We start from the raw sequence: 27658 nt of genomic DNA on the forward strand, positions 1-27658 counted from the left end.
TTTTGATCCCTTTCCCTCCTGCAGAATGTCTCTGGTTTATAGTTCCCTTTTGATTTTGATTTTTACTCTATTATAATTACTTTTACTTCTTTTTCTTCCTGATCCCTTATTTGGATCCCTTACATTCCTCCTGTAAGTGAAACCATCCAGTATTTTTCTTTTTCCTTCTGGCTTTTTTCACTGAGCAAGATCCCTTCCAGCTCCATCCATGCTGCTGAGGTTGGGTTATTTTTAAAACTCTTTCCCAGTCTGTATCTTTTGATTTGGTGACTTTAACCCATTTGTGTTTAAAGTACTCACTCTGATAGGGAGGGACCTACCTATGGCCATTTTGTAATTGTATTTGTTTTCTAGCTGTTTGTCACTTGTTTCCCATTTTGTCTTCCTCTGTGTTTTGTTGATTTTTGTTTTTTATGGTGACATGCTACAAAAAACTGTTTTCTCTGTGCCTACTGTGGGCCTTATTTATATAAAATAGTTTAGTTTTAACAATCTATTTCAAACCAATAACTTTAAAAAGTCTACTCTTTGACTTTCCTATACCACAGTTTGTTATTAATGTTACAAATTGCTTCTTTTATATTGTTACCATTAACATACTTTTATTTGAGGGAATTATTTTTATACTTTTGTCTTTTGACTTCTATACTAAAGTGTTTTCATTTTTTCTCTATTTTAAAATTAGTTTCTTTTAGAAACATTGTGAAAAGTTGTATATTTTGTTACTTTAAAAGTTGCTTTAAAACCTTCATGTTAACATTCTATATAAGTTCAATAAATCTAATATGTCTCGTTCTTTTCCTTCTTAAAACAGAATTCTGAAGCTGATGGTCATCCATTTAGAAGAACACATTGAACTTAAAATTTTCTGAAGAATCAGTTCAAAATACCAAAAAAAAAAAAAAAAGGTGATTAAAGGGTTGTAGCTTGGACTTCACTTTGAATGACATTTTTCCAGAAAAATATGTAAATTAACCCATAAGCTCATTGACATACAAATTTGAGCAATATTTTATTTAATTTTTTTTTCTGTTGTATTTATCCTAAAACATGTATGGTGCCAGCTGTGTTCAGATAGCACTTTGGATCCTCAGAATACAGTGATGAAAAAGACAGACGCTGACCTTGCTGTAATGAGCATGCTAAAGGAAATGAGGACAAATTCTATGCAGAGAATTAGAATGGGTAATGCAATAGGTACTGGGGAGTGCTTTTACTAGGAAATCAGAGAAGCCCTTATCATAGAAGAGTATTTCAGTTAAGATCTGAATGGCAAGAATGTGCCAGCCCTGTGAAGATCCTAAAGAGGAGTTTGACAGGCAGAGAACAGAAGTGATCATGGCATGCCTGGGGAACAAATGTGGCAGGTGTAAGTGAGGGGAAGAGTATATGATTTCAGGTTGGGGAAGAAAACTGGAAGAGGAACAAATGTATGTGGTATTTTAGACACCTATAAAATCTGTAGAAATAAAAAAAAATAGTGCGATATATAACTGTGAAGTTGAGATTCTGGTTAGGGGTGTGAATTTAGGAGTTATTGACATAGAAGTCAGAGGACATCTGATTTTTTAAAATTAAGTCTTAAAAACTGTATTCCTTGAACTTTGAACATGCATATCTTAGTAAAAAAGATATAAACACTAAATTCTAAAACCATTGAAACAGGAACTACCATATCTGACAAGCAGCTTTCCTATGAAAGGGAGCAGAAAAGTAGGGCGGTATCTCAGGGGGATTAGTGGATCAAGAAGGTTTTTGTTTCTGTTTTGTTAATTTTTAAGGTAAGTTACTAAGATGTTGATCAGACTAATCTAGTTAAAGAGGGAGAAATTAATGATGAGGAATAGGATACCTTGAGGGGTGACAGCACATAGGATTCATAGGTCAAGTAGTATGTCACTAGATACTACACACTTTATTTTTAATACAAAAAGTATTGTTTTATGTATAAGTGTTCTTTTTCAAAGTTGGACTGTCTGGCACAGATCTTCTGTTAATTATGTCTGATGTTACATGCTGAATTAAAAGCATATCTGCTTCTGTATTTGGTAAAGTTGAAATTGATTTACAAAGTTTTTTGATTGCCAGTATCTTCCCATTTAAACATATTTTTTAAAGCTTGTTTTAAAAATGAAGTTTATAATAGAATTATCCTACCCTTACCTGCCATTGTCACTTAATAACTGTGAACTCAAGTTACTTATGTAAAGGAGTATTTGATTCCTGTATGTAATTTGATCCTTTAAAATTTAATTTGTGATCTTTGTATTCCCATGACTGATTCTTTAAGACATATACCATCTAGTCTGTTAATGTCCATATTTAATAAAAAAGACTTTTAATAATAAAATTTAATCTCTGTTAGATTGTATACTTGAAAGTCAACTCTACGACATCACATGTCTTCTGAAACTGGGTCCTTATAATCCATAATTTGGGCTAATGTGACTTTGGCTCGAAGCATGCATGCTAGGATAGTCTCTAAATAAGACCTTTTAGCTAGTCCCCCACTATCACCTTTTTTAAATTAAAGTTAATATGACACTGCTCAAAGAAGTTAAAAGGAATTTTTCCAACAGTTTCTCTAGCATACTTAGTTTGGCTTATTTCATCTTACCTTTCCCTTTAATATAGCTTGTCTATCAGTGGGCTAGAGAAGTAGAGAAAATATCTTGTAACAAAACAGCTAGAGATATATGGTTTTCACTTAATTAGAGATATATGGTTTTCCTTTCAATTAGAGTCCTGTGATTTTCAGTTAGCTGGACAACAAATAATATTTGAAAATACTTTGTTAACAGTAGTAAAATAACCTAGTAGATCATCAGTCTGTATCTTCTAGACAATTTGGAATGGACTCTTTTTATAGTCAGTGTGGACTTTCCTATAGTCTAAAACCTAATTCTTGGGGTTCTTTCCCCCCCTACCATAGTTTGCCCTCTTTTCTATCTTTTGATGATTAAACAAGCTTATAATCAGTGCCATGTAAGGCTCAGAACTAGTCTTTTAAATTTTAATCTGAAACTGCTCTGTTTAAATTCACTCAAATTGATTGTTACTTTTTGTGTTATTGTTTTTCTAGTGGTAGAAACTTCTGTTATTACATGATGATGAACATATATGTTGGAACAGAGGATGGTACTTAGGTCTTCTTTAAAGTCTCTTCTCACTCTAAAATACTGTATTTCTGTGTTCCATCTGCTGATGCTGACCCAGGCACTTAAAACCAGTGCTACTTCTTTTATTTTTACCTCTGACTCCCCCACTCATTTTCTTTTAAAAATTCCTCATTTTTCACTATCCCACTTGTGCAACTTTAACCATTTGGCAATGCAGTATCTTTTATCTAGGGTTATTCTTTCTTCCTCTTATGAATGTACATTTGAAAACAGTGATACCATATTTTAGAATCTCATGTTCTTAGAACACCTTTAATCTTTACTGGTTTAGTTAGAGTTACACATTAATTTATACTATTGTCTAAATTTTGAAGGAAAAACATGGTAGTTAAGGTAGAATGTCTTATGCCTTAGAACTACTAGGATGTACATTAGAATTAAGGTGATTACTCATTATTTAATCCATGATTATAGGACATAAGTATCTTGGATGGATAAAACCTTCCTTACATTTTAGAAAAACTAATATAGAGAATATAGAGAGATAAACTTTAGACTTAAGAATCATTTCTAAGGGGAGGGAGATAAGGAAAAAAGCATTTTTAAGGCAGTACAATTTGTTTTATTTTCAGTATTTATCAGTAGTTCATTTTTATTAGTGAGTAGTATCCCATTATATAAATATACATTTAGCTTTTCATTTCACTGGTTCATGCGAATTTTGAGGGTTACCAATTTTTGTCTATAATTGCCAAAGCTGTATCATTATACATTTCAACCAGTAATGTTTGAAGGACCCATTTTCTCTACATGCTTGCCAATGTTCATATCTTTTTTTTTATAATTAATGACATATTATTATTTCACTTCCTTGTTCGTTTTTTCACAACATAGGATTTTTTCCTTCAGGTGTGTTCACTATAGTTTTCCCACCACCAGAGCACCTATAGCCCTGCATCATAGTCCCTTGTGCTCTTCTGCCTCTGTTTCCTTCCCTCCCCCTCCTCTCCTGGATGGCTCAGCTTTCAAGAGTTGGTTTTAAAGTTTCTTTGATCCTTCTGATCTTTTGTTTGCTTTCTCTATATTACACTTATAAAAGAAACCATCGGTATTTATCTTTTTATTTCTGGCTCGCTTTACTTATGATAATTCCTTCCAGTTTCATCTCTGTTGCCACAAATGAGATGAGGTTTTTTTTTTTTTTGATCACTGAGCAGTATTCCATTTTGTGTGTGTGTATGTGCACGGGTGCACACATGCGCATGCACCACGTTTTCTCTATCCACTCGTCTGTTCTAGGGTATTTAGTTTGTTTCCATATCTTGGCTATTGTAAATAGTGCTGCTATAAGCATGTGAGTACAGATTTTCTTTTGAATTAGCATTTTTTTAAAGATTTATTTTACTTATTTATGCATACAAGAGCTGGAATGTAGGCCAAAGGTATGGAGAAGAGAGGGGGTGAGCCTATTCAACAGAGATAGAGTGGGGAACAGAATAGGTGGATTGACTGAAATACACTGCTGAGGGGAGCAGCTGGTCAGACAGGAGAGGTCTGCTCCCCTATGTGGGTCAGCTCCCTGGCCAAGGATTGAACTTAAGCTGCAGTGGCTTACAATAGCTTCATAGTGCTGAGACTTAATCCCTTGTGCCATCAGGGAGGCCCTGAATTAGTATTTTTATGTTCTTTGGGTAGATACCTAGTAATGGAATTGCCGGATCATATAAGAGATCCATTTTTAGTATTTTGAGGAATCTCTGCACGTCAGAAGTGTGTTCCAGGGGCTGGACAATTCCACATTCCCAACAATAGTAAAAGAAGGTTCCTTTTTCTCCATATCCTTACTGGTTCTGGTTTTGGTTTTTTTGTTTGTTTGTTTGTTTTTAATGTGAGCCATGCTTACTGGTCTGAGTAGCTCATTGTGGTTTTGATTTGCATTTCCCTGTTGACTAGTGATGATGAACATTTTTTTCATATGCCTGTTGGCCATCTACATGTCTTTTTTGGAGAAGTGCCTGTTTAGTTCTTCTGACCATTTTTGTTTTCTTTTTGTTGTGTTGTACGAACTCTTTGAAGAATTTTGGTATCAGTCCCTTGTCAGATGTATAGTGAAGGCAGTACATTTTAATTCCTCCAGTGTGGGGTTAAGATGTTTTGATGTAAGGCTTATCTCTACTTGACTTACTACCTTCACTACTCTACCACTCCTTTTCTCACTTTGTGATTTGGTAAATAAAAGCTTTGTTGTACCATGCCTAGATTTTTCTCTAAAGGAAATGTTAAGCCTCTTAAAGTTACTCAAATATGATGCTCTCTCACCTCATAGTTTTGTGCCTTTGCAAATTGCTCTTCTTGTGCCTTAGAATTTGTTCCTTCCTTTCCTGTAGGCTGTTATTTCTCAAATTTAAATGTTTGAACAGATCACATGGGATCTTGTTAAAATGTAAATTATTATTTAGTATTATTATTATTATTTAGTAGGACTGAGTTGGGATCCAAGATTTGGTCTTTTAAAAGTTCTCCGATGATGCTGTGGTCTCTGGACCATATTTTCAGTAAGAATCTTAGATCACCTGACAAACTCGTCATCAAGAATATTTCCTCTGATTATCCCTTATCTGCTTTTCTTAACTTGTTTATTAATAATTATTTAGGCATCTGTCTCCCTACTCAATTTCTCATATAGTATTTCTCAGGATTACTGTGTTGGACTACATGAACTGTCTTTCATCCTTGTATCCCTAAATCTTAACATCATGTTTAATAAAATAGACTTATAACAACTGTTTGTTGTCAGGTAGTTGTTATTACCGCCTGTTTACAGTTACATAGTCTAGCATACATACTGAATATTGAGTGTCTTTTTTAACTTTGGTTTTATAGTAGGAAAAAAATGATCAGCCTGAATTTTTTCCTCTGTACTTTCTTTGGAGGACATAAAACTTCTAATGTGCTATAGGTATTTGCTTGACAATAATGATCCAGTCTTCGGTAGAAACAAAAACATATGAAGTCTCTATGATAGCAGTGTTTCTCAGGATTACTATGTAAAAATAAGATTTTTAGAAAACTAATGACTGTTTATTTTTCCTTTCACCCAAGGAGAAGTACAAATGTCTACCACAAGACGAAAACGTAATATGTTACGTTGTTCACCGTAAGCTGTAATAAAATGAGCTCGATTGTCGACAGGTATGTTTTTAGAGAATCTTTTATTTTTAATTATATAAATCTATTTTATAATTTGCCATTACAGCAGTGGTCTATATCAAGCTGATAAAAAGAGTTTTGCGCTTAAAAATGATTACTACTATGTTTGATTTCTGTAATGAAGTAAGATATATTAATATTATCTAGAGTCAGCGTTTGAAATGGGCTATAATTTTGAGTGATTTGGTCAGCGCTGCTCTGAAGGAAGTGATAAAATGTTTGCTCGGTACTCTGTAATCTCTGTACTTCTTGTCCTTTTTCTCCTTATCTGTTGGTGCTAACTCCATACTTTTATTTATTTATTTATTTTTATTTTACACATATTTTTCATCATTTTTGTATAGTGTATGCTCTCTCCTCTCAAGTGTATAGTCCCCGTGTAAGTCCCACCACCAATTCACCCATGCACTGTCCCCCTAGTCCCTTGTGCTCTTCTCTTCCCTGTTTTGATCCCTTTCCCTCCCCATCCCCGGCAGAGTGTCTCTGATTTATAGTTGCCTATAAATTTTGTTTTTTATTATCTTTTTTTTTTTCCTAATCCTTTATTTTGGTTCCCCTACATTTCTCCTTTAAATGAAACTATCCAATATTTTTCTTTTTCTTTCTGGCTTATTTCACTGAGCATGATCCCTTCCAGTTCCAGCCATGTTGCTGTGAATGGCATGAGTTTATCTTTCTTGATGTTGAGTAATATTTCACTGTGTACATATACCATGTCTTCTTTTTTTTTTTTTAAAGATTTATTTTTATTTATTTATACGAGCACTGGGTACATTCAGAAGTGCGGGAGGGTGAGAGAATTCATCAGAGCCAGAGTGGGGAGCAGAGCAGGCAGAAGGACCAAAGTACACTGCTGAGGGGAGCAGCAGGCGGCAGGAGAGGTCTGCGCGCCATGTGGGACCCTCCTCAGGTGGCCGGGGAGCAGCTGGGGATTGAACTGGTGCTGCAGAGGCTGTGATCAGCTTCGCAACCCAGCGCTCAACCGCTGCGCCACCAGGGAGGCCCCTATACCATGTCTTCTTGATCTACTCATCTATTTTTGGACATTTGGGTTGTTTCCATATCTTAGATATTGTAAATAGTGCTGCAGTAAACATAGGGGTGCAGGTATCCTTTTGAATTAATGATTTTGTGTCCTTTGGGTAGATTCCTAGGAGTGGAATTGCTGGGTCATATGGAAGCTCTGTTTTTAGTAGTTTCAGGAACCTACACATGGTTTTCCATAGTGACTGGACCAGTTTGCATTCCTACTACCAGTGTAGAAGAGTTCCTTTTTCTCCACATCCTTGCTAACATTTGTTGTTTCCTGTTTTGTTGTTTGCTTTTTTTTTAAGATTTATTTATTTATGCATACAAGAGCGGGTATAGGCCAGAGGTGTGGGGGTGAGAGGATTCACCAGAGACAGAGTGGGGAACAGAACAGGCAGACTGAAGCACACTGCTGAGGGGAGCTGCGGGCGAGACAGGAGAGGTCTGCTTCACCATATGGGTTGCTCCCTGGCCGGCCAGGGGGATTGAACTTGTGCTACAGAGGCTGGGGACTGGTTCACAGTGCGGTGCTTAACCCTTTGCTCCACCAGGGAGGCCCTGTTTCCTGTTTTTTTAATATGAGCCATTCTCACTGGTGTAAGGTGGTATCTCAGTGTGGTTTTGATTTGCATTTCCCTGATTAAAAGTGATGTTGAACATTTCGTCATATACCTGTTGGCCATTTGCAATTTCCTCTTTGGGGAAGTGTCTTTTTAGCACTTCTGCCCAGTTTTTGACTGTTTATTTACTTTGTTTTTGCTTAGTTGCAATCAGCTCTTTGTAAATCTTTGTGATCAGTCCCTTATTAGTAGTATTGTGTACCAGAATTTTCTCGCAGTCAGTAGGGTGTCTCTTTGTTTTGGTTAATGTCTTTTTTGCTGTACAGAAGCTTTTTTTTTTTTTTTAATTTTTTTAAAGATTTATTTATTTATTTATACAAGAACCGGGGCACAGGCAGACATGCGGGAGGGTGAGAGGATTCACCAGAGATAGAGTGGAGAACAGAACAGGCAGACTGATGAAATACACTGCTGAGGGGAGCAGTGGGCGAGACAGGAGACGTCTGCCATGCCCAGAAGCTTTTTAATTTGATGTAGTCCCAGCTGTTCATCTTTTCCTTCACTTTCTTTGCTTTGGGGGATATGTCTTTAAAGATGTTACTGAGTTGTATGTCATGTAGTGTTTTGCCTATATTTTCTTCTATATCTTTTATGGTTTTAAGTCTTATGTCCAATTCGTTTGTCCATTTTGAGTTGGCTTTTGTGCATGATGTGAAGTAGTAGTCGAGCTTCATTCTTTTGCATGTAGCAGTCCAGTTTTCCCAGCACCACTTATTGAAAAAGCTCTCCTTGTTCCATTGCATAGTCTTTGCTCCTTTGTCAAAGATTTGTTGGCCATAAATATGTAGGTTTGTTTCTGGGTTTTCTATTCAATTTCATTGGTCTATGTATCTGTTTTTGTTCCCATACCATGCAGTTTTAATTATTATGACTTTGTAGTATAGTTTGAAGTCTGGGAGTGTGACACCTCCATTTTTGTTTTTAGTCAGGAGACTTTGCCTATTTGAGGTTTTTTTATGGTTCCATATGAATTTCATCAATATTTGTTCTATTTCTTTGAAGAATGTCATTGACATTTTTATTGGAATAACATTGAAACTGTAAATTGCTTTCGGTAGGATTGCCATTTTGATGATGTTAATTCTTCCAATCCAAGAGCAGGGGATGTCTTTCCATTTCTTTGTGTCTTCTATTTTAACAATGTTTTATAATTTTCTTTGTATATGTCCTTCATCTCTTTTGTTAGGTTTATTCCCAGTATTTGACTTTTTTGTTTTAGTGATGAAAGGGATAGTTTTCTTGATTTCTTCTTCTTCATATTGATTGTTTGCATTTAGGGAGGCTACTGATTTTTTGTGTGTTGATTTTTTTATCCTACTTTACTAAACTGGTTATTTTGATTAATTTTTCTGTGGAGTTTTTAGGATTCCCTGTGTATATTATCATATTGTCTGCAAATGGATGTTGAACTTTTTCAAATGCTTTCTTAGCATCTATTGATAATGATCATATGGTTTTTCTTTTTCTTTTTTTTTTGATGTGTTGGATTACATTAATTGATTTTCAAATGTTGAATCATCCTTAAGCCCCTGGTATAAATCCCAGTTGGTCATGGTGAATTATCTTTCTGATTCATTGTTGGATTCTGTTGGCTAGGATTTTATTGAGGATCTTTGCATCAGTGTTCATTAGAGTAACTGCTTATCTTTAAGCATCTTTGCTTTTGTGGCTAATATAGTGTAACTATTTTTAGGATTTCATTAGTTGAAATTGTAATTTAAAGTCTTACTCTTTGGAAAAGGATAAGCCCCCTGGCTGCTTTGATATTTAAGAGTCCTATGGTTTTTATTTTTATTTATTTTTTTAAACATCTTTGACATTGGGGTCATCTAACAATTGACTTATCATAGTTTAACTGTTCACATGTTTTAGTCTTTCTTAGTGGTACATAAAATAATAAGTCTTACATTTAATAGTGCCTTAAATTTGTTTCAATACAGAAACTTTTTAAAGTACCTACTCTTTTGGTAGCTAATGTATAGCATGCTTTCTATATGTTGTTGCACTTAACCTCACAATATTCCATGAGATTTTACAGATAAGAAACCATAGGTCAGAGTAGTTAAATATCTTGTTGAAGGTCATGTAATTAGTGAGAATTTCTAACTATGATCTCTGTTGCTCTGATGCTAATAACTTTTATTATACTATACTGTGTGGTTCTTCCACAGGAAATTTTTTAAAGAATTTTGTGGCCAGTGTTGTATCTAGCAGTGGCTTTGACATCTGGGGCCTATGTGTCTCCCTTTTGTAGGAGAATAAGCAGTGTAGATCTATACTATACCAGAACTTAAGACCTAAGGCCCAGGGTATTAACTTAAAGAGACCTGCTTGCAGCACAGCCATAGATTTTGGGCTGTGCCATATTTTCAGGCAGGATCTATGTGTAGTCTTCTCAGAAAAGATGTTCACTGGGGGAATAAATATGACTTTGGCATTGTGCTTCTGGAATGATTGCCAATTCTAGACAGTATACTCTCTAGGGATGACATCTGTGTTCATACATAAAACAGTAAGTAGTTCTTAATCTCTGAATATGGTGAAAGCTATAGACTTTCTCATTAATAAAATACATATGCATACAGAATTTTTCATAAATTTCATTGCCTACATGGAATCTGAACCTGCTGGACCTGCGCAATACAGAATTTGCAGATGATTTCAATAGTGTGTCCAGCAGGCACTTTAGTGCCACAGACAGTTGTGTTTCATGGACTGTAAGTCACCTAAAAGTAACTTGCTTTGTAGGTTAAGGGGTTAGCCACCTGTGCTCTTGACTTCATTTGTTAGAATGCCCAACCCCGCTTCTGTTCACTTAGATCTCAGATCAGAATGTCCCCTCCTCAGCAAGTCCTTCTCTTACCACCCAGAGTTAAGCAACCACCACATAACTAAAATATTACCCCTTTAAAAAAGAATTTCATTATTACTTACTTTCATGTTGGTTTCTTTCTACTAGAAAATAAGCTGTAGGATAGTAGGGATGTGTATGAATAGTTAACTGCTCTATAACCATGTCCAGAACAGAGCCTAGCACACTAGTGCTAATAATTATTTGTCAATAAACAATGAAGTATATGTAATACAAATATAGCTGTAATATAAATATACATAAGTGCATTTAATATAAATAAACATGTATTTAATACATATTATTTTTCAATAATGAAAGTATTAATATAAGTTAATATGCTAGATATTGGCATGTTTATGAGTGATTAGTGGTTTGCTAAAGTGAATGTCTCAGAAAATGTTTTTAAAGCCATGCTATTATAATTAAGTGAATAATTTTATGTAATGGGCAAATACACTGGCTTCCTGTAGTTTTTGCTGGTTACTAAAGATTTGAAACAAGATATTTAATTTAGGATTAAGTTAAATTCTTGTTTTGCATATTATTTACATAGTACCACTAAGCAGTTTTAAATTCACATGTAATAAAGTTTGAATATTTAATTAAATATAGCCAAACTTTAATTTTCAAGTATTTATTAAAAACAAGTGAGTAGCTACTGAATTTGAATTTGTACAATCCATCCTACATAAATCTTAGATCAGTAATGATTTGATTCATATCATTGAGAATTTAGTATTGATGTTGCTAAGTCTCTCATATTCTTTATCAACTTCCTTTTTTTTTAGAGATGATGGTAGTATTTTTGACGGGTTGGTGGAAGAAGATGACAAGGACAAAGCAAAAAGGTATTTCAATTTAAGATGTAAATGAATAATGAATAAATTTCATAGTAACCAAATAGTAAATCATTAATTTCCAAAGGCTATCTGCCTTAAGAACCTCAATATCTAGATATATTAGTAAAGTGAAAGAGCTTAGACTGTCAGATAAAGTTTATCAATTAAATAAAACTACCCTCTAAAAGTTCCCTCTCTTCATATCATTATTGATGACATTACTGGGGACATTTTGTTAAGGTAGGGTTTGCCTGAATTCATCACTGTAGTTGCTGTTTTTCTCTTACTCTATTTTTTGGAAGCAAGTTAGTGTTGGAATGGCAGGAGATTGGAGTATCTCCTTTTGGAAGAGGGGGTAACCTACAATATTTGAAATTCTTCTATAAGAAAAATTATCTCATATCTACATGGACTGTATATATTCTATCCTTTAGGTTATACTCCATTGGCATATTTTTTATTTTTTGCTCAACTTGTTTTAATTTTGACCATTGGAAGGTCTTGTGTGATTGGCTTCTGTGTCCTTTGATATGCTTTTGTTGTCCAGTAAAAAGGGACATAAAGGAAGGTGGATTTTGGGAATGATATTATCAAGTAAGTGAGGGAATGGGATCTAGAGCTACGGTGGTAGTAGTGAGGGCTCCCACCCTTAAATAGGAGCCTTCACAGTTATAGTATCAGGAGAGAGTGTCCAGGTAGCTTTACAGCCAAGTTTGTAGTCACTGAGAGTGAATAATAAATACTTCTACATCCTGCAGGGAAAGGGGAGGGAGAGGGATTGAAGGGGGGAAGGAGGAGCACAGGGGACTGTGGTGATGGTGCACAGGTGAATTGATGGTGGAAATTCTATGGGGACTACGCCTGAGCAAAGAAAGCAAACATTGTTTGAAAATGAACAATGATGTAAAAAATATATAAATAAATAAAATTTAAAAAAATAAACATTTCGTGTTTTTCCCCTAGCACCATTGAACTGCATGGGTGTTTGAACGATGGTAGAGGAATTAGAACATTACACGGGGAAAGGAGGGATCGGGGTCAAAATAAGGGGGTTGCAATTGTATGGGGAATATAAAAATAAAATTAAAATTAAAAAAAAGAAACATAATAAGGAATTGTTTTTGAATGTCTATCTTTAGCAGAATAAAAGGTACTAAAGTATAAGACAAGCCCTTACAGTAACCAGGATTTGCTAAATAGTTAAATAAGTGATTTAGAGTATATTTTAGAAGATTCTGAGTAAAGCTATACAACATTATTCAAGGAAATGAAAAGATTTAGACTTAAAGCTAAAACAAATATACAGGATAATCCCTTAACAAAAACCTTAATCTAATGGGGGTGGGTAGACTTCTTACAAAATATTTAGGGCAGAGATAAGGTCTCTGATAAGATGGAAAGAATGTCTTGCTTGAATGAAGAGGCAGAACACTAAGGAGTTGGCTTAGAGTCTTAAAGACCAAGTTTATAAATGCATAAAGTGAACTATGGATATTCTGTTTATGGAGATTCTGAAGATTTGTTTGATCATGATTTTGAGAAACCAGGATTACTGTGTCTGTAGAAAATCTTGGAGAAAGAATGAATCTCATAACTATGCTGTAAAAATGAAACACCACCACATTAAACTCTAACAGCAGTGAGGAGTTAAAGACCTTCGTGTTGAACCTAGAACAAAGGGAGTTTTGTACCTACCCCCAAAATGACACATCTGTGACTTGTTATCAGTGGGGCCATTCATTACAAGGTCTGAATACTTTCAACTTGAGTCTAATGTGAATTAAAGTTTGTTTTTAAATGAGTTTGTAAATGTTTACAGTAGTGCCTAGCACATAAGTATACAACAAATATTGGCTGTTATTTTTTTAACTTGTGTTAAAGTACTTCATATATACTAATTCTCAGATACTTATTTCTGACTCATCTCTAGAGGAAAGTAATGAAAGCTATATATCTAAGTGCCTCTCATATATGCCCTTTAAAATATCAAATGGACAATTTCACCATATCTCAATTCTTCCCTGAATCATCTGTCCACCAAAACCAGTATCACATGTTGTATTTTACCTTAAGAAACAGCATTAACAGTATTGGGGATCCTCTTAGATTCTTTGATCTCCCCACCAAAATCTAATCCAATCTACCTAAAATTGTCAGTTCTGTCTCTTAACCTTCAACCCACATTGCTCCATTAACACTGACACTGTGGTTTAAAAGAGTGGTGTGACAGCGGTCCCCTAAACGGTTACGTGGCTCCTCAGTCCTATGTGGCATACAGTAACTAATTAGTAGTATTTGCTAAATGAATTTGTTTTGCCAATCATGATCTTTTCATCATGGATGCCAGAATGGTCTTATTAACAAGCAATCTATTCATGTCATTTCTTTGCCTAAAACCTTTAAGTGCCTTCCACGGCTTTCAGGATTAAATTAAAATCCTATTACATAGCATAAAAACTTTCATGATTTTTTTCAGTATTTATTATTTTCACTTCACCCCAACCCTAGAATGCCATCCTTGCTTCCTCCAGGTTTCCATAGGAATTACATGAATTTCTTGAAAGGGCTTGTCTTTCCCATTTTCTCTAGCCCTCATTAGCATAGTCTGTCGTTATGACAAGCTTTCCATGTTTGAAGAAGTTAGTTAATATCTGTTATGTTACTTAAGAGGTTTGAACAGTTAAACTTTTTTTTATTAATACAGAATAAATAAAGTTATCCAATGACACTTTGAGAAAGTAGTATACTTTGTTTAAACAAAAGCTGAATTTGGAAATCTGATTTTACAAAGCAGGTATTCACGGTATTACAGAATGGTTAATTTCTACTTACATAATTGTATTTACTTGTCTCAAAAGCTCTCAGTGCAGCAAAGTATTTATTTACTGGCTATTGCTTCACATAGGATAGTAATAATTATTCATTTTAGATTTACATTTTGAGTGCTTACTGTTTTTTAGTTATTATGTGACATTTAAATGAAAAAAATTGGCTATATAATGAAGGAGCTGACAGACAAATGGAGAGATTGAGATTGGGATGTAGAATAAATGGGAAGAAGAATCTGTGATTAAGCTGGGAGGTAGGGGAGTTTTCTACTGTTAGATTTGTTTGTAATTTAAAACTTACAGGCAATGGTAAAGTTTTCCCTATTCAATAATTTTTAACAATTTGTCATCACACATAATAGTATTTGCACAAAATATTTCTGTGATATTCTTAGTAACCATTGAGGAAAATACAATTCTTGGTAAAAATTAGATTAAATAAAGCCTAAGGGCCTCCCTGCTGGTCTCGGGTTTAAAGACACAGCTCTCTCTGTCTATATCCAGCCACTCCCAAGAGTTAGATCCGATCCGAGGCTACGTTGCTTACCTGCATGGCACGGCAGACCTCTCCTGTAGAGCCCACTGCCCCCCTCAGCAGTGTATTTCAGTAGATCTGCCTGTTCTGCTCCCAGCTCTGTCTGTGGTGAATCCTCCCACCCTCCCCTCTTCTGGCCTACACCCCAGTTCTTGTATGCATAAATAAATAAATATTTAAAATAAATAAATAAAGCCTGAGATTTAAATACGGTTTGTATTGTTGGCATTTTTTTATAAAAACATCTGTGTAACAGATTCTTATTATGTAAAAGTTCCTTTAGTGATAAACTGGGAAGAAAAATTATTGCCCAAATTAATTGCATATTATTGGTAACTTAGGAGATAAATATTACTATCGATATCAACAGACAGTGCTCTGTGGTTGTGACAACTTTAGCATTGTTATTTGTGTAATTAAATGGATTGTTTGAAAACTGCTTGTTTTTTTATTTCACTAGAGTATCTAGAAACAAATCTGAAAAGAAACGTAGAGATCAATTTAATGTTCTCATTAAAGAACTGGGATCCATGCTTCCTGGTAATGCTAGAAAGATGGACAAGTCTACTGTTCTACAGAAGAGCATTGATTTTTTACGAAAACATAAAGGTAAATTTTTAACTTGTAAAATCCTTTTTTTTTTTTTAAATAGTAGACTCTTAAACCAAATGTAATACAGTCTTGGCAATGATGCTTAAGACTGACTGTTTTTTTTAAATTTTTTATGAGGAAGAAATCAATTGCCTAGGAAGTATGTTCTTTCATTCAACAAGCATTTATTTAGTACATACTATATCCTAGATTCTTGTGATGCAAGGTAACAGTTCTCACCCTTATATAACTTAAGTCAAGGGAGACAAGCTTGTAAACAGCTAATTACAATGCAGATAATTACAACGTGAGAAGTGCTTGTAAGCTGTATATTTACTGTGAGAACAAAGAGAAAAGGATGTATCAGGGAAGACTTAAAAATAGTTGATTTTCAGCTGAGTTTTCCATTTATGAGGAAACTAGTTATTCATACAGAGAAAATACTGTGTGCAAAAACAGAAGTAGGAGAGTTCAGTGTAACTGGAGCATAATTTGAATTGGAAAGTTATGGGTGTATGTGAAAGAATAAGAGCTAGATCATGAGGGCTTTGTCATTTTAAAAACTTGTTTCAGTGTATATCCAGGGAATAAACACTATATTTTAAAATAAGATGATTATATGTTGGAGACAATGACTTTGACTAAATGGGTCATGAAAAGAAAGAATTGTAAAGAAAGAATTGTATTTTGGTAGCAAAGATAATAGATGAAGAACTTGTAAAAAGATACTTCCTTTATCGGATGCAAATGAAACTGGAAGACTTCTCAGGAGAATTTATGACTAGTGCCTCTATTTACTTCTCCCTAGCTCACTTGATAATGCATGTTCAGCCTGGCTTAGGCTTCACCATTCTTTGAAAGTATTTTTGTTGGTTTCACTAATGCCATTACCCTTTCACCAGCTCTGTCACCAATAAAGCAATAGCTTATTCTTTTACCTCTTCTGCATGTTTGAAACAGTAGAAATTTTAATCCATCTTCCCCTGGCTGCTTTTTTCTTTGCATTGTGCTGTACTGTACTTACTCATTTACCTCCTCCTTCTTAACTGAAACAAACTTATTTCCTCTTTATTTTCCTGCCCTTAAGTCAGACTTTCCAAGGTCTTATATTTTTTTTTAAATAATAAATTTTATTTTTATATTCCCCATACAATTGCAACCCCCCCATTCTGACCCCAATCCCTCCCCTCCCACCCCCCACCCCCCAAAAAAAGTGTCTCTGGTTCATAGTTTTTTGTTGATTTTGATTTTCACTTTCTTATAGTTATTCATTTTCCTGGTCCCTTATTTAAGTTTTCTAGATTCCTGCTATGAGTGAGACCATCCGGTATTTTTCGTTTTCTTTTTGGCTTATTTCGCTGAGCATGATCCCTTCCAGCACCATCCATGTTGCTGCAAATTGCATGTGTTTATCTTTTTTGAATGCTGAGTAATAGTCCATGGTATATATGTACCACATCTTCTTGATCCAGTCATCTATTTTTGGGCATTTGGGCTGTTTCCAAAGCTTAGCTATTGTAAATAGTGCTGCTATAAACATAGGGGTGCAGGTGTTCTTTGGAATTGATGTTTCTGTGTCCTTTGGGTAAATACCTAGGAGTGGAATTGCTGGATCATATGGAAGCTCTATGTTTAGTAGGTCCAGAAATCTCCACACAGCTCTCCATAGTGGTTGGACCAGTTTGCACTCCCACCAACAGTGCAGAAGAGTTCCTTTTTCTCCACACCCTCACCAACATTTGTTGTTGCTAGTTTTTTTAATATGTGCCATTCTCACTGGTATAAGATGGTATCTCATGGTAGTTTTGATTTGCATTTCCCTGATTGCAAGTGATGTTGAACATTTTTTCATATGCCTGTTGGCCATTCGCATTTCCTCTTCAGAGAAGTTTCTTTTTAGCTCTTCTGCCCATTTTTTGACTGGATTATTTTCTTTGTTGTTGTTGAGTCTCATCAGCTCTTTGCAGATTTTTGTGATCAGTCCTTTATCATTAGTGTTGTGTGCAAAAATGTTCTCCCAGTTGGTGGGGTTTCTCTTTGTTTTTGTTATTGTCTCTTTTGCTGTGCAGAAGCTCTTTAATTTGATGTAGTCCCAGCTGTTTATCTTTGCCTTCACTATCACTGCTTTGGGTGATGTGTCTGTAAAGATGTCTTTGATGTGCAAATCACGTAGTGTTTCACCTATATTTCCTTCTGTGTATTTTATGGTTTCAGGTCTTATGTCTAGTTCTTTAATCCATTTTGAGTTGATTTTTGTGTATGGTGTGAGGTAGTGGTCAAGCTTCATTCTTTTGCATGTAGCGACCCAGTTTTCCCAGCACCATTTATTGAACAAACTTTCTTTGCTCCAATGCATATTCTTTGCTCCTTTGTCAAAGATTAGTTGACCATAAATCTGTGGGTTTATTTCTGGATTTTCTATTCGATTCCATTGGTCTGTATGTCTGTTCTTGTTCCAATACCATGCAGTTTTGATGATTATGGCTTTGTAGTATAGTTTGAAGTCTGGGAGTGTGATGCCTCCATTCCCTTCTTTTTTTTTTTCAGGAGAGCTTTGGCTATTCGGGGTTTTTTGTGATTCCATATGAATTTCATCAATAATTGTTCTATTTCTTTAAAGAATGACATTGAAATTTTGATTGGAATAGTATTGAATCTGTATATTGCTTTTGGTAGGATGGCCATTTTAATAATGTTTATTCTCCCAATCCATGAGCAGGGGATGTCTTTCCATTTCTTTGTGTCTTCTTCTATTTCTTTTAACAGTGTTTTATAGTTTTCTTTGTATAGGTCCTTTACCTCTTTTGTTAGATTTATTCCCAAATATTTGATTTTTTTTGTTTCAATAACAAAAGGGATGGTTTTTTTGATTTCTTCTTCTTCAGATTTATTGTTTGTGTATAGGAAGGCTACTGACTTGCGTGTTGATTTTGTATCCTGCCACTTTACTGAACTGATTGATGAGTTGAATTAGTTTTTCTGTGGAGTTTTTGGGGTTCTCTATGTATATTATCATATCATCTGCAAATAGTGATAGTTTGACTTCTTCTTTTCCTATTTGGATTCCTTGTATGTCTTTCTCTTGTCTTATTGCTCTGGCTAGGACTTCCAGTATTATATTGAAAAACAGTGGTGAAAGTGGACATCCCAAGGTCTTATATTTTGTATTTACTTTCTTTACGTTCTTTCCCTTGGTTATCTCATTTCATAACTTCAGCTATTACCCTCTTAAAAACTACTAAATCTGCATTTTTTGATGCAAACTTTTCAGTCTTTGATTTCAGATAACTTCAGGATCTTTCTTTTGCATGTCCTCAAACTCAGTGCTAAAACTGAATTTGTTTTAATGGTGGTGTCAAGTCACGAAAAAAAATTTTTTTTTTTTACCATTTTCCACCCACCACCTTTCAGACTGTAGGACTCAAACCTAAAGACTTTTGCATATTTTTCATATTTCTTAGTACAATGTTGCCGAAATCTTTTTGATTCTTTTGTAAATGTGTCAGAATTGCTTGTCTTCATTTTTATTGCCATATTACTATCGTTACATTTCATCTTTATAGACAGTAGTACCATTGGAGTTGTCATTGTCAGATAGCATGTTCAGTCCCTCTGACATTGTAGCTCAATAAATGATTGTTGAATGAAATGAAATAATATGACATGCATGCATTTGCCCTTGACAACAGAAGATTAATTTTGTCATTAAGCTGGTCAGGATTTTTTCAAACCAGGTATATAATTCGTATAAAAATAATTTGAACAAGATTTATACTTATTTCTCCAAAACCTGTTTAAACTTGATGGAATTTGCTGATGGATTTAAATCTTTTTTTCGGAATGTATATAATTGATGTGAATTTGAAAAAGCATGGCTTTTACTTTATGGATTAGTTACCTATACTATTAGTTACTCTAAATAGTCTACAATAAACATTTCTGTTATAGCAGATTTTATGTGACAGGTTAATGTGCTTTATTGGTGTACCTGGTAGCAAAAAAATCAGAACAATTTGGTCTATACTTTTCACTGCAAAGTAGAATATTTTTTGTGCAATAATGTCTATGACAGAATTTGTATTTTGCTTGGTTGTTTTAATATGTCTGCATTAAAAGTAGAAATACATTGGTTACTTAAGCAGTTTAGATTTCATCAGTTATGAATAGCTTTTTCATAAGTAAATCCATTAGATATATGTAGCAAAATAAACTATAATAGTGTTAAATATGTGCCCCAAGTTAGGGATCTCCAAATATTTGACCATCTCTCTACTACTAAGAAAACGTGTAAGAGGACACTAAGCAGAATTACTCTGGGGTTTTGTCTATAATGGTTTCCTAAAATCTTAAATTAGGCTCCTTGTTTATTTAAGATAGAGCAGCTCACTCTGCAAAGAATCTTTCTGCCTGACTCTATGCAGGCCTAAAGTCTTCTCTGCTAAAAGGGCAGATTGACTCACCTCCTTGGTTCCTTTTTTTCCAGGTTCACATCTTTATGTCTGCTCTAGGTACTACCATTTCAGTGGCAAGGAAAGGAAGAAGAAAGAGAATTTCTTCATAATACTTGATCTAATATGTTTGTTTTGATTTTTGTTTGGTTATTTTGTCAAGCAGGAAGCACTCATAGGCCTATCAGCAACACAGGCTATCAAGCCTCCCCAGAACAATCAAGACTGGTTTTACCAAGAGACCAAATCCAAGAAAATAATTTGTCACATTAGGACAAATATTTCATCAGACCAAAATCTAGACCTCCTGATACCTACCACGACCAATAGATACCTACAGAGCTCATCTTTAGAGTGGGAAGAGAAGAGGCAGTTTGTAGGACTTCCGTGAATACCACCCCACTCCCCAACCCTAGCCCGGGGGTTGGAGTATGCCACTAATGTGTCAAATAATCTGTTTACAGAAATCACTGCACAGTCAGATGCTAGTGAAATTCGACAGGACTGGAAACCTACATTCCTTAGTAATGAAGAGTTTACACAGTTAATGTTAGAGGTATGTCCAGATTTAATTTTTGAAAAGTTTTATTTTCCTCAAAAGTGAAATCATAGGGGTGAATGATTTTAGTATAATTTTAACAATATTAATTTAATACTGAAAACTCTTAATGTAAATCTGTAAACTATATTTTCAATTAAAATTTATGGATGTAAGTATTGTAAACAAATAGTACTTTGTGATAAAGTAATGCAATTTTTCATATTTTCAGTATTATCTACATTTCTGAGAAACTTAATAAAAGTTAGACACCTATAGCTATGAAGTTCTCTACCTGAGGCCACACCGTTAATGTTCAAATGGAGAATAATAAAAAAATTTTCATCCTATTACATGTTAATGCTCTGAAATGTATCCTACTGGACAATAGGATTTTTAAAAACAAATTAACAAAAAAAATTAATTAAAAATTGAAATTCACCTATAAAAACAATATAAAATGATAACAAATTCAGTATTTTGAAAATAGTAAAACTGAAATATACTTTGAAAGGCAGCTCTTTTTAAGTAGACACTTTCAAAAGAAAATAAGTAAATATTCTTTTTTGACAAAATGATTTTTGAAAACAATTCAGAGCATATTTGCTTAAATTGGAGCTTAGTACTTCAATCAGCTATAAAATCCACAAATGTTTTGAATCATTCATACTTTATCAATTTTATTTTTTCTATTTACTAATCATTTCCTATATTGAGCAATATTGATGTTATGTACATATTTACATATTTAAGTTCTCAAATTTCCATGAGAACTTAAATATGAAATAGAGGTGGTATACTTTAAGGGCAAGAAAAATAGATACATAACAAAAAGTAAACATAGAAGGTATACAGGAAAGCAGCTGAGATGGGAATGTAATATCATTATATATCCTACATCTCTTGTTTGGGTCTAATATATTTTAGACTATAAGTTTTTATGTGTGCCACGTGCATATATATAATGGCCATACCTTAGGTGTATATAGACTAAAGTCTAAAGCAACACCAAGTGTTTTGCAAATTAATGAGTTATTTTTCTGTTTATACTTTAGATGGAACAGTTAATTACTGGATAAGTAAATCTATATGTATTCAGCAGAAATGTTACTTTATGAAAATTTGTTGGAATATAAATATTTTTTATATATTTAAACCTGTACTTAAAATCTGAAAGATGGGCACTTTTTACATACTAACTTGGTGAATTATTGCAATAATCTTATGAACAGAGGGATTATGAAATTTGCCAAAAGTAACATAGTAAGTAGCTCAGGCTTCATTGCAGATAGACTAGTCAAAAGTCTCTAATCCCATGGCCTCAGCCCCTGTGCATACTGCTGCTCGTGAAACTCCTTGTCAGTAAAAGCTAAGCATGGCACAGAAGTTTTAGCTTAGTAACCAGCAATGAGGACTTTAAGTTAGCAGACATTTAGGTTACAAACCAAAAAATAGTTACTAATTTTGTCAATTTTTCTCCCTAAAAAGTAGTTTGGTTTTGACCAAAATAATCTCTCTAGGTGAAGAAATATGTTTATGGAATGGTGAACGCAAGTTACTGTCCACAGAGGAAGGAAATAACTCATTTAATTACTCTTTATTTTATGTTTCTGTTCTCAGTGCAATTGACTGAGACCCTTTGTGTTAATCATAAACTACTGCTTTACTGATATGAAAAAGTTCTTATAATTTCACTAATTGGTATAGTACCTACACTCATTTAATAACCTTCATGAAGGTAAATTATCTTTTTACTAGTTAGGTAAATAGAAAAGCATTGTGTTTAAATTTTATTTCATAATGGACAGGTTTTTTTTTATTAATTGCCAAAACATGTAATACATACAAAGGTATCTAAGAAAGAAATGTTAAAAAATTTATAACAATATTTATAATATACCACAGAGAAAATGTACATGTATTTAAATTTTTGAAAATATAAATTGTCTCATGATTTTCCTCAAATCTTTTAAGATTCTATTACTGAAAAACATTATATTTACTTTTAATATGTTAAATATTTTTTTACTTTCAATGAGTATTTACAACTTCTAAGTAAATATACTTTCTAACATTAATATACCAAGATTTTATAAATGTGTGTATATATTATAATATAGATCCTTCTAACCTATAGAAGGTTTGTTACTTTTGGCTAGTCGTGTTGATCAGGTTATAGTTAAGCAGTCCAGATGCCATTTTCAGCAGAATTTCAGATATAGGCTGTATCTTGGATGTTCTACTAGAGCTGCTAGTAGAAAAGATTATGTATTCAACTCAATGCCTTCATTTTATGGATGAGGCCCGGAAAACTTGCAACTTGTCTAGGGTCAGATAGCTAAGAAATAAAAGAACTGGGATTGAGAGCTTGAAATTCACTTACATTTATATCTCTTTCCATTCCTCCACTGCCACTTGTCTCTCCCTCTCAAGTCTGTTGTCAAGGGAATATTCCTTGCTATCCTGTTTGTGTGTGTGTAGGTGGGAGGTGGGGGTGGGATATGGGGAGGGAGATGTGGTTGACAGAAGTCAAGGCAGAAAGTACAGTTTAGCCTGGGCAGATCTCTGAACAAAGTGATCTCTTTGTCAAGTCCTCTGGTATGTAGTTCTCCACCTTGGCAGCTGGCAGCTCTCTCTTGTTCTCCAAGGGAAGGACTAATGTCCACTAGTGTAGTCTTAAATATGGATCCACAAGAGATACTGTTCTGGATCTACAAAGTACTTCTGTTCTATCCTTAAACACTAAGGTATTTAATTCTCAAACAATGAAAGTTTATAGTCATTCGTTATGGGTCAAGTATATATAAAATAGGAAGGCAGTGACTTTTAACTGATGAATCATTTTGATGATATCATTCAGTGAGGGGAAGGAATAGCTTCTCATTGTTAGTCTGGGGAGGAGGATGTCCTTTTCTGTCTTCTATTCCACATCTCTGATCTTCCTCCTCCAGGCCCCTTTGGTTTTGATGTACCCACTTTCTTAAATAGTCTGCTCAAAGAAGTCTGGTCTCTGGGTCCTTTCCTCTGTTAAAGACTTTGGTGAAATGCTAGAAGAGGTTATTCTCTGTTTAGTCTGCCTGCTTTCAAAGAGTGAAACTCATGCTCTGGTTCTGGGAGTGGGATTAAATAAAAGAGTTTTATTTAATTCAAATTTCAGTTCATTCTCTTCACAAAAGAGTGTTATATGTCAATTACTAGCGAATATCCTGGGATCAAATAAAACATAGTAAATATTAATTTGCTTTCAAAGATAATGTAATCTAGCTTCACATGAGAAAAGCATGTTCTCCTTAACATTGTTTTGATTCTTTTCCTTGTGAAATAATAATATAAGCATCATTGTAGTAAGAAGTTTTGATGATGATAATTTCTTGAGTTTGCTGAAATTAAAAGGTAACAAGAGTGGGTTTGTCTGGGCTCTTGTAGAAGATAGTCCTCTATTCACAATAAGTTCTTTTTGATACCCAAATCTCTCCTCCATAGAAGGGGAGGTGAAGTGGTGGGTTGCCTTTTCCTGTACATTCAACACATGTTTCAACAATTACTTTGAATTAGAGGGGAGGTTGTTCTAACTCCCAGATTCATAAATGATGTACTATGGATATTTTTTAATCTACGTATGCTAAGTATTGCAGATACAGTGTGAAGAAGATATATATGGTTCTTATCAGAGATTGTTATCCTTTGAGTGAGCCCTGAAATTCAACAGGCATTCAAATTTAGTGTGATAACTGTCTTGGTAGGAGAACAGGAACACCTCTTATAGTATATCTTTTCTGCTATACATCTTCAACATCTTGTTCACTGGGTCTTCCTTTCCCTCAGCCTACAAATATACTTCAGTTACTTTTTTTAAAAATGCCTTTCCTTGACCCTTGTTATTTACTTGCCTTTCTTTGATTGCTCCTTAAACTTGTCCGTCTTCTAAAGTTTACACAACACTGTTTATCATAGCTTTCCAGTTAATCACTTATCTCTAAACTTATTGTAGTCCAACTCACCTTCTTAACAACACACTCTTTTCAAAATCACCAAAATTCATTTCTCATTCTCTTGTTCCTATCCTCTGATCTTATTTTACAATGAACCATCTCTTTTCTTCCTGATTCACCTTGTCATTCTCTTTTCCATTGACTTCCCTGATGACATTATATTCTGTCTTCTCATCGTTATCCCTGACATTTTTTTTTTCTGCTCTTCATCCTCATGTGCTTCTCTTTTTTGCGGAGCTCATTTCTTCAGTTGTCATCAGATTCTTAATTGAAGATACTTTGTAATATATAAAGTTTGCTTTATTATTAAATATTGTATTAAACTCTGACTTCACATTTCTCAGTATTTGCCTAAGTCTTTTCTTCTCTGTGTTTGTTACTACATATTTCATTCAGTCTCATTAATTTCCCTAAGTATTCCAAAAGTCACTGAGATTTTGCTAATTTAGTTCTTTTTTCCTTCTTAATCAATAGAGTGCTTCCAAATTATTCTTGAGTACTCCTTATGTCTTAATCTCATTTTTAATGTCTTTCTTGATCTCACCTCTATCTACCATTTTAGATTAATTTCCCTTTCACTCTCACTTTATTCCCCCATATACTTACATCATACGCCTCTCTGTTAACATATCCAAAAGGTGATAACATGTTCTTTTGTGTGCTAAAGACATACTATTGATGGTGTGTACGCTTTGAAGATATAAACACATTCAAATAATGCCATTTTCAGGAAAAAAAATATATTTTTATATATATATATATATGATAAAGGTAGAACAGTGTCTTAAAAACCTATTGTCAAATAGATAGCCATAGAGTAGAGTTCCCCAAAGCATTTAAAAATGCACAAAGATGTAAACTAAAGTATTGTAAAGGGGAAAGTAGTGTTTTGACAATGCTCTGGACATTTCCATATTAAGTCCTTTGTTGTTTATCTTAGATTTTTATTTCTGTCCCGTGAAATACTTTTTTCTTTTCATTTAACTGACCATTATGTTTAATTTCAGGCTCTTGATGGTTTTTTTTTAGCAATCATGACAGATGGAAGCATAATATATGTGTCTGAGAGTGTAACTTCATTACTTGAACATTTACCAGTAAGTATACAAATCTTATGATTTCTTTTATTTAATGCCTACTTTAAAGGTTCCAAGGTACTAGGAAGTAGACCTCTTCAGCAGCGGTTAGAGTAGGGATGAATACACTACGTATGTCTTTGGTTTAGGCTGGACATGTTTTCTGGTCAGTCTTGACTTTATAGTAGGTAAATATTTAGCCACTCTTCCTCTTGATTCTAATACCAAGTTTTCCGTGTTTCCTTTTTTTAATCAGCCTGATTAAGATGTTGCTAAATCACTGAGACTATTTTGAGAATGACTAGATTTCTACTGCCATATCTGTTGTAGCTAGAGAAACTCAAATTTTTTCTAAAGGATGACTTAAGAACTCAGTAAAAATAATGGATACAGAACTTTTATGCTATGTGACTTGAATTGATAATGTTATAATGGCCATATTTAATTTATTACCAAGATAATTGAAAAGGTAGAGACTTACAAAAAAATTATATTGCATAATTTTGACTAGGATGGTGAATACCTGAATTATGTGTTTGCTGTTTTATTTACCATATATTTATTGAATTCTGTACCAGACACTGCTAACTGCTCTACTGCAGTTGATGATTTTTATGAATTTTAAGTTTTTACGTAATATGTAATGGTCTTATCTGAGATGGAACTTGTGATATGTATATTCTAAAGTTATTTATAAATTACTCCTAAAATGCCTTATCTTTTGAAAATTTATAACAGTACAAAGCAAATGGTTTTGTAAAGGTCTTTTAAGAGATATTGAAAAGCACTATCTCCTGCCTTCTGATTACTCTGCTTCTTCAATCTTTATAAAGAGAATGGACTTACTGCCATTAAAAGTCAAGATTCTCCATTGTCCCTGGAGCTGCTATAAGCCAAAGCAAAATATTTTCTGCTTCCAAGAATCATTGAAGGGCCACAAAAAAAAAAAAAAAAAAAAAAAAAGTCAAGATTCTCAAAGAGTAATTTCCTACTAAAATTGAAATTGTAGTAGTTTTCTAATTAACATAAAGTAATTTGCTAATTTCTTTGGGTAACAGAAAATTACTTGACTTTACTGCTTTTTCTAGGGACGGTAAAATAATAAGTTATTAGCCCAATTTTTAAAAATCTTTCTGAAAGTTAACAGTGAGATTATGGCAACATGTAAGTAAACTCCTTTAGACAGAGACAAGGACATACTGATTAACTGAATTTCCTGGCCAACTCTTTTTAAAATGTATGTATACAGTGTGGAAAAAAAGGTGGGGAAAGAAACCTTTTATAGGATAAAGATAAGATTAAATAAATAAAGATATACTTATGCCTTTAAACCATATATACGATTGTATTGATTTTCAGTTATTAAAGAAACAATGTAATTTTTAATTTAGTGATAATCAGAACATCATTTGCAATGTGGTCACACTTACAAGCCTGCTTCTTGGGCACTTTCCTGAAACTCCATTCAGAGTAAAATGTCCCTCCTCTCTGTTCTGTTACCTTATATATTGCCATCAGGACACTTACAGTGTTTATTTGGATAATTACTGGATAATTAGGGTCAGCTTCTTAAGGTCAAGAACTAGTGTAGTTAGTTTCTCAGAGAAACACTAATCACTTATTGAATGTGTGAAAATGAGTCTTCTATTTGATGTTTTTGGTTTAAAAATTCTTTCTTGTGAAGTCTAATTGCATTTGAAATAGCTACATGTAGAGACATCTAGTGGGGGTCCAAGTGTTTGATCATTAACATTCCCCTTCAATGAAAGCCTTCTTTATCTTCCCATTTCCTTTTGGATTTGTTTTTGAAACTTTTTTTAGACATAAAAAAAAATTGCAGAAAATTCAAGAAGAATAATACAAAGACTGCCCATCTGCCTCAGGCCTAGTTTCCTCTGTTAATAACATCTTCTGAATCTTTTTGTTTGTGTCAGTCAAAGCAAGTAGACTGGCATGTAAATTTTTGGACAAGGAGATTG

At 33.9% G+C, this 27658-nt stretch overlaps 1 protein-coding gene across 1 annotated transcript in view; it reads left to right on the forward strand.

Annotated features, from left to right (window-relative positions):
* Nucleotides 1–779: 779 nt before the first annotated feature.
* CLOCK (clock circadian regulator) overlaps nucleotides 780–27658 on the forward strand; it is a gene marked incomplete at its 3' end in the record, with an annotated part of 60873 nt that continues 33994 nt past the window's right edge. Inside the window, exons 1-6 of the mRNA XM_084233590.1 lie at nucleotides 780–908; nucleotides 6222–6311; nucleotides 11621–11680; nucleotides 15495–15643; nucleotides 20538–20629; nucleotides 25611–25700. Of these exons, the coding sequence (XP_084089716.1) occupies nucleotides 6292–6311; nucleotides 11621–11680; nucleotides 15495–15643; nucleotides 20538–20629; nucleotides 25611–25700 (411 nt within the window). The 5' untranslated portion in view covers nucleotides 780–908; nucleotides 6222–6291. The remainder of the gene's footprint in view (nucleotides 909–6221; nucleotides 6312–11620; nucleotides 11681–15494; nucleotides 15644–20537; nucleotides 20630–25610; nucleotides 25701–27658) is intronic.

This window comes from Talpa europaea (genome assembly GCF_964194135.1).
Source record: "Talpa europaea genome assembly, chromosome: 5".
NCBI classification, from domain to species: domain Eukaryota; kingdom Metazoa; phylum Chordata; class Mammalia; order Eulipotyphla; family Talpidae; genus Talpa; species Talpa europaea.